The 7,184-nt window shown below is 51.6% G+C and overlaps 2 protein-coding genes across 2 annotated transcripts; one reads left to right on the forward strand and one right to left on the reverse strand.

The window, feature by feature from the left end:
* Positions 1-991: 991 nt before the first annotated feature.
* Positions 992-2,996, forward strand: FTJAE_5803 (CNT family concentrative nucleoside transporter; the record flags this gene model as incomplete). The annotated part of the gene is made up of 2 exons (XM_037352350.1): positions 992-2,641; positions 2,694-2,996. The coding sequence occupies 2 exons, from the start codon at positions 992-994 to the stop codon at positions 2,994-2,996; spliced, it is 1,953 nt and encodes a 650-aa protein (XP_037207296.1).
* Positions 2,997-3,669: 673 nt separating this feature from the next.
* FTJAE_5804 (AHMP1-like protein) lies at positions 3,670-5,932 on the reverse strand (the record flags this gene model as incomplete). Its single annotated transcript, XM_037352351.1, has 2 exons — positions 3,670-5,093; positions 5,149-5,932. The coding sequence occupies 2 exons, from the start codon at positions 5,930-5,932 to the stop codon at positions 3,670-3,672; spliced, it is 2,208 nt and encodes a 735-aa protein (XP_037207297.1).
* Positions 5,933-7,184: the final 1,252 nt, after the last annotated feature.

Raw genomic sequence — 7,184 nt, forward strand, 5'->3', positions numbered from 1 at the left:
GCCAAGCTACACAAGTTCCCTGTAATGAATCGAGCAATTGGGTCTGATTGGGCAATGAGAGAGCGGGTGGTGGGCAAAGGGACCTCCGAGCTATGCCAATAACGAGCGTCTTGTCCGTTTGTGGGGACTACGTCAGTGGAGAAGACGAACCTGAGCTTTTGCAAACGTTCCAGCAACCTTCTAGATTAGGGATAGTACACGCCGAGGTTTAGGCCGGGGGGTGGCGACTGTAGATACTCTCAGAGGATGAAGATACATACATACAAAGAGATAGAGGGCTTCAGTTACAGAAGGATACTGAGATATAGAGGATGAAAGAGTCAATGAGAAGAGGTACATCTGTGTTACAGTTACAGTTGCAGTACAATAATGTAGTGCATCTCTATTCTTCCGATCGTGCAACACCAATACTGAGTAGATGTAAAGGCATCTCCGAAATATATGGACCCCAACTGATAAGCTCACAGTCCAGAATCCAGATCCCTCGACATCCTTGTTCTCGTTCTTGTCCTCGTGCTCACCTCCTCAAAAAAGATCGTCGTCTGAACAAACATTGGCCAAGCTACCTAGTCTGGGGTTTAATTGAACCAACAGACCAATCTACATGCCTCTGTAGATAATGAACCATGCACGCCCCCTTCTAAACTCTAGTGTAACACTCCCTGGAGGCAAAAAAAAAAATAAAGATGGGTTCAAAAAGTCAAGGCATCCCCAGATAAAAAAAAAATTGTTGGTCGACCCACGAAGATCGTGTCTTCAGTTCCATCGTCTGACTCCATTCTCAAGCCGGTCTCCAGTTTTGAGGGCTAGACTTACGTTTTCTTGCTGAACAAAAGCCCTTGTCTCCTCAGGGTCCTTTGGTTCTCTTGCTTCTTTTCTCTTGTGCTTCACTGCTCAAGCTGTTGAAGCTCCGAGGTCTCACCTCTAATTCATACCCTTTTTTATACCCCAATTATAGCGCCTGAGTTGAGATTCAGTGAGAGAAGTCACAATGGCCGACTCAAACATCCACCATAATCCAGACCCAGCTCTCGAGCCCTCCCACCAACATCACCACCAACATCATCACCACTCTCCCCGCGTCGACACCCCCGGCCACGATGATCCCGTCTACACAACCGGCACCACAGACGCGCCCGGCGTAGTCCCTCCCCAGCGCCACTCCCACGAGAAAGAAAAAACTGGCGTGCATACTCCTCCTGACTACAGCGACCACGAGAAGCACGAAGCTGGCGTCGTCGACGAATCCGCCCGCGCAAACTCCCACTCTCACTCTGACAGCCCCGCTGTCGTCGGCTGGCGCAGGCGTCTCGGCCCTGTATATCGCTACCGCCGCCCTATAATCCACCTCATTATCTTCTGCCTCTTCACCGGCTGGTGGATCGCTTCTCTCGTCCTGCACCGCGACGACAAGAACTGGGTCGTTCCCTTTCTCTTGTGGCTCGCCATCACCCTGCGTCTCATCTTCTTCCACGTCCCCAGCCGTCATGTCTCCAACGTCATCAAGAAGGTCTGGCTCAACACCGCTGTCAGGGTGTACGACCTCATCCCCGCTCATCTGCGCACCCTCGCTGGCGCTACCGTCACTGTAGCTGCTATCCTCATCGGCGCTTTTGTCTCGGAGGAGGTCGCTGACAACACCCGTGAGAACCGCGCCGTTAGCCTTTTCGGCATGGCGGTGTTTCTGTTCATCCTCTGGGCTACGAGCAAGGATCGCAAGCGCATCAACTGGCGCACTGTCATTGGCGGCATGCTCACGCAGTATGTCATCGGTCTGTTTGTTCTGCGAACGACGGTTGGATACGACATTTTCCGCTTCATCGCCGACCGCGCCGCTGATCTTCTGGGCTTTGCTAAAGCTGGTGTTGCGTTCCTGACGAGCGAGGATGTCGCCAACACGGGCAACTTCTTCTTCGGCGTCATCCCCGCCATCATCTTCTTCATCTCTCTTGTGCAGGTCCTCTACTACATCGGTTTCGTCCAGTGGTTCATCGTCAAGTTCGCTACCTTTGTCTTCTGGGGTCTCGGAGTCTCGGGCGCTGAGGCCGTCGTCGCTGCTGCTACACCCTTCATCGGCCAGGGAGAGTCAGCTATGCTTGTCCGCCCCTTCGTTCCTCACATGACCAAGGCCGAGCTTCACCAGATCATGACCTGTGGTTTCGCTACAATCTCCGGATCCGTGCTTGTCGGCTACATTGGTCTCGGTCTTAACCGTGAAGCTCTCGTGTCATCCTGCATCATGTCCATCCCCGCTTCTCTGGCCATTTCCAAGATGCGATATCCCGAGACTGAGGAGACTCTCACAGCTGGTCGTGTAGTCATCCCTGATGATGATGAGCACAAGGCTGAGAACGCCCTCCACGCCTTCGCCAACGGTGCTTGGCTCGGAATCAAGATCGCCGGTACCATCGTCTGCTCTCTTCTCTGCATTATTGCTCTGGTCGCTTTCATCAACGGTCTCTTGACCTGGTGGGGACGATACCTCAACATCAACGATCCCACTCCTCTCACTCTCCAGCTCATTCTCGGATATCTTCTCTTCCCCGTGTCTTTCCTCCTCGGTGTATCCCGCACCAACGGAACCAACAGCACTGGTGACATTCTCCCCGTCGCCAAGCTCATTGCCGAGAAGATCATCACCGTACGTTTCCCCTCCCCCTCCCATTCTCCCATCAGATACTAACACATTCTAGAACGAGTACAAGGCCTTCTCCCTCCTCACAAACCCCTCCCCCGACAACAACGAATTCTACGGCCTCTCCCCCCGCTCTCAGCTCATCGCCACCTACGCCCTCTGCGGCTTCGGCAACATTGGCTCTCTCGGTATCCAGATCGGTATCCTCAGCCAGCTCGCCCCCTCTCGCGGTGGTGACGTTGCCAAGCTTGCTGTCTCGGCTCTCGTCTCTGGTGTTCTCGCCACTCTCACCTCTGCCAGTGTCGCTGGTCTCGTCGTCACCAACCAGCTCTCAAGTTTCGGCCAGAACGCTTCCTCATAGTTGGATTTTATGATGATGAAAATGTAAGAGAATGAGGAAAGATGTGTGTGTAAGAGAAAAATGTTTGAAGGGTCGATGATTATGTCGATATGCTATACTATACTATACTATTTACAAATGCTATATTGAAGACCACGAGATGGTACTAATTCACATCACTCTCTGCCGTGATCTCACTCCGAATCTGCTACACTCGTTTTCACTACACCATACCCAGTCTCACATTTCAACTGTCCTACTCACTTACATCGTCACTCATAACTGAAAACTTTGACGACATCACTGGACCACAGTCGTCCGCGGCACAGGCCATTTCATCGCACCACAAAACACCAAGCGGGGTCATCAACAGAATTTTCGCAGATCTATCATGGTATGAGAATAATCAGATACGGTTACCGAAGTCAGTGCATTGGCCCATCATCGTCTGATCGACAGATAAGCGGACCGAACTACCGGAGACGTCGACTCCCAGTGGGTTGGTACTCTATAAGCGACATAGGGGTGTCTATAGTCGACGTGGTTATAGCTGATGACATGCATGAAGAAACTGAGGGTGTGATACAAGTATCCGTGTTCGTGATCTATTTAAATTAAGGTGGTATCAGCTATTTATTAACCGTAATCATCATATCCACATATATCCTCATCCTCATCCTCGTCCTTCACCCCCCTAACTATTCTGCTTCACCAACTTTTTAAACTCCTTCGACGTCCTACTACTGGATCCATCACCCCTACTCGACTCCCCATCCTTATCCGACCCCCTCTCCTTCTCTTTCTCCTTCTCCTCCTCCTCCTTCTTCTTCTTCATATGCTTTATAGCATCCTGCGTCAACTCCTGTCTGTCCAACAGCTCCCACACGTCCTTCTTTCGCGTCTTGCGGTCGCCGATGCTGATGAGCAGACCGGCTGTGATGTTGCAGGTTATGCTCACACAGAGGATCACGGTGGTCAGCGCGAAGGGGCGTGTGTGGTAGTCTATGCCCCAGGTACATGCGCCGAGGGATATTTGCAGACACGAGTGGCAGTCGAGGAGGATGACGATGGCGATGAGGTATCTTTGGGGGAAGGCGAAGTGGGTGAATGTCTCGTTGGGTTTGTAGAAACTGTGTGACTTGGCCATTTTCTTCTGGTGGTGCTGCAGACTCTTGAACTGAGCGAACGTCAGAGCTGGCATGTCTGAATCGGGGCTGTTGGACTTGGCGCCTTCTAGATCAACAGTCTCAGGACTTTCAGGTTGTGGTTGTGGTTGGTTATCGATCGTGCCGACCGTTCCGTCTCTCTCGGGCTTATAGTCCTGAGCTTCGAGGAGAGCACGAGCCTGATGGCCCGTCAAGTGCGAATGCTCCGGATTCGTAGACACGCCCGGCGGAACACGCTTCTTCTGTAATCTATTCCTCGGTTTCTTTCCCTGCTCAGCTCTCTTGATCAATCGCGAGAAGCGCCAGATGAAGAACATGTGGTATGTATCCACAGCTCGGAAGGGCGCGAGACCATCACCCATGACGGCGAAGAGCGCGACGAGAACGCTGTCGATGACGTGGATCGCGTAGACTTGCTTCTCGCCGACGTAGATCCAGCCGATGAGGAAGAGAACCCAAGCCAGACCGAAGAGCGTGATAAGTGTTGCGTAGAGTGTGACGAGGAAGCCGAGGGGACGTCTGACGTATTGGCCGAAACCTTTCATGCGACGCTTGAAGCGCGCACGGCGAGAGTGCAGCATGTGTCGAACGTGATCATCCAACTCGGCCTTTTCCTCTGGTGTCCAGCCATCGAGGTTCGTTCCATGCGGGAGCGCCGCGTAGTGCGAGTCTGTCAAACGTGATGTTATAGTGTTGCTTCGCTGCGGAAGACGGGGTTGGTCTTCGTCTTCTGCTTCGGCTTCTGCAATCGGTGGTATCATAGCGGTCTCTTGTGCCTCCAGTGCAGCTTCGCGACGTCGTTCTTGTTCAACGGCGCCTCGGGCCCAGTCTGCTTGGGGATCGTGGCGGGATAGAGCGTAGGTCGGTCGACGGTTGACCCATTTTCCGAGATCGGGAACGAAGAGGGAGTTTTGGACGTTTGTGAGTGTTGAGAGTGTTTGGACTTCGGGGTCTGTGATTGTTAGATTTGATGTCGATAGGGTGGATGTGGGTGTGGATGTTCTTACCGATGACATCGAGCCAGTCCACAAGTTCCTGGTCGTACTCATCATCGCGAGGATCGTCATATCGCTGCCCCATAGGCACAGCCATTTGATCCTCGCCAGATTGCCGACGATGCCCAGGCCATAAGAACCGACTCGCCCGTCGCAGGCGACCAAGCCCGCCCCTTCCATTTGTATTCTCCTCAGGAAGCGAAGCCGTCGGCGACAACGGAGTAGCCTGATCATCGTTGTTGATCCCTAGCTCAGCCAGACTCGGTCTTCCTCCCTCCTCTGTAAGTCGCGGCATCGCCACCTGCGGAACCCGCCTGGAATGACGAGCAAGTCCATCCGAGACCCTCGCGCGCTCAGGCTGCGATATGCTCCTCGGTCGCCCATCATCGCTGAAGCCATCGAATTGGCTCGTCACACTATGATTCGAGTAGACCGACCCGTTTGAATTTCGGCGGATGCGGATACTAGGCTGTCTAGCCTGATCGACCGGCGGTCTTCGTCTCGTCTGTTGCTGTGGATAATTCGACGACTCCTGGTACGATGGAAATGCCGAGAGGGATGTTTGCGATGGAAAGCGCGGGAATGATGATAGCGATGTCTGCGATTGTGCTGAGGGCGCTTGGCTCAGCGGGTTGAAGTAATCCGATGCTGTTTCTTCGATGGGCCCTGGACTTCCGGGATCGGGAGGCACGGGACGTGAGGACGAGGGACTTGGGGATCGTCGATTGTTGAAGTGGCCCGTTGGGTTGAGATGGCCCGAGGGCTGAAGGCGGTTATTATTGGAAGCCATGCCCATGAAGATGCATGGCAGAAGAGAAGCCGTGGAAAATAAAATAAATTTAAAAAAGGGAGTCTAGATGAGGTGAGGTGAGAAAAGTAAACTTGGGAGTGATACTGGAATTAGTCAGTCGTCACAGCATGAGCAATTCGGGTTTAGTTTCCAGGCCTTGATTAACCGCTTGTCAGTGAAGATCAGCCACTTAATTCTTCAAAACAAGAAAAGTTTATCCGTATAGCGTCCCCCCCTACGTAAAGGTCGTTAATCAGGTCGTGCCGTGGTGGGTACCCCTACGTCACAAGTCGATGCCGCTATGGCCAGTAATCTCCAGCCCCGATAAAAAGGTTTGGCGCCCAGGGGTTGTTTAGTGCCGGGACATCCGCGATATCCATAATAAGCCTCTCTCTACAGAGTAAAAAAATGCTACTGTATATCCGCGGGAATATAACAAAGCATTATTCATGATGACTGTGAGAATAGTCTGCTGATGCATCAGACATTTACGGAAATAACGTGATATTATGGATATGATAGATGAAGAGCCTTCTGTAGTCACCAGCCAACGCCACTAGATTACCACCCGCAATAATTACATCACAGCTTCTCCAGATAAAGACAAGGACAGCCGTTTCATCTACACTGAACCACAGGCTGAGAACACAGCTTGGCGAATACTTTGGAGGGTAAATCTCTTGGCCTTGTGAACCCTTGTTTTTCCAAATCAGGATTCTGTTAATTTTTAAGCTTATTTTTCCTGTGCAGAGGCCGTGAGTGCAGGCATCTCCATGTTTGATGAACCACCCTACACCTGGATGATATTGGACAACGCATCAACGCAGCGCTATTGTTTGAGGTTTGAGGGAGAGTGAGTAGGTTGTGCTCTAGGCGGTAGGCCATGACGTGAATTTCGATATTTACTTCTGAGTTGTGGGATTGATGCGTGCCAGACATTACTCGCTCCAAGACAAAATGATGATAGGCGACTTGTGTTGTTGTGCTACGTAGCACCATGGAGACTTGCTTTTCTGAGCATCTCGAATCTCGATCGATCAGCAACATGTTCCAGATTTTCGTTTAAACAATTCTCGAAATTTAACTGCAAATCAATTATGCCACAAATTATAATCGTCTTGTTTTCTCATGGGAACAATTGTTAGATCTGCGCGACAAGCGTGTCTGTGTCTGTCCAGATCCAAATCATAGACGCATTCCAGCCGTCTACCCGTAACGAATCATTAACCAATGATAGGGCTTATGGTCTAGGGGTATG

Source organism: Fusarium tjaetaba (assembly GCF_013396195.1).
Source record: "Fusarium tjaetaba strain NRRL 66243 chromosome Unknown NRRL66243_c0000109, whole genome shotgun sequence".
In the NCBI taxonomy this organism is placed as follows: Eukaryota; Fungi; Ascomycota; class Sordariomycetes; order Hypocreales; family Nectriaceae; genus Fusarium; species Fusarium tjaetaba.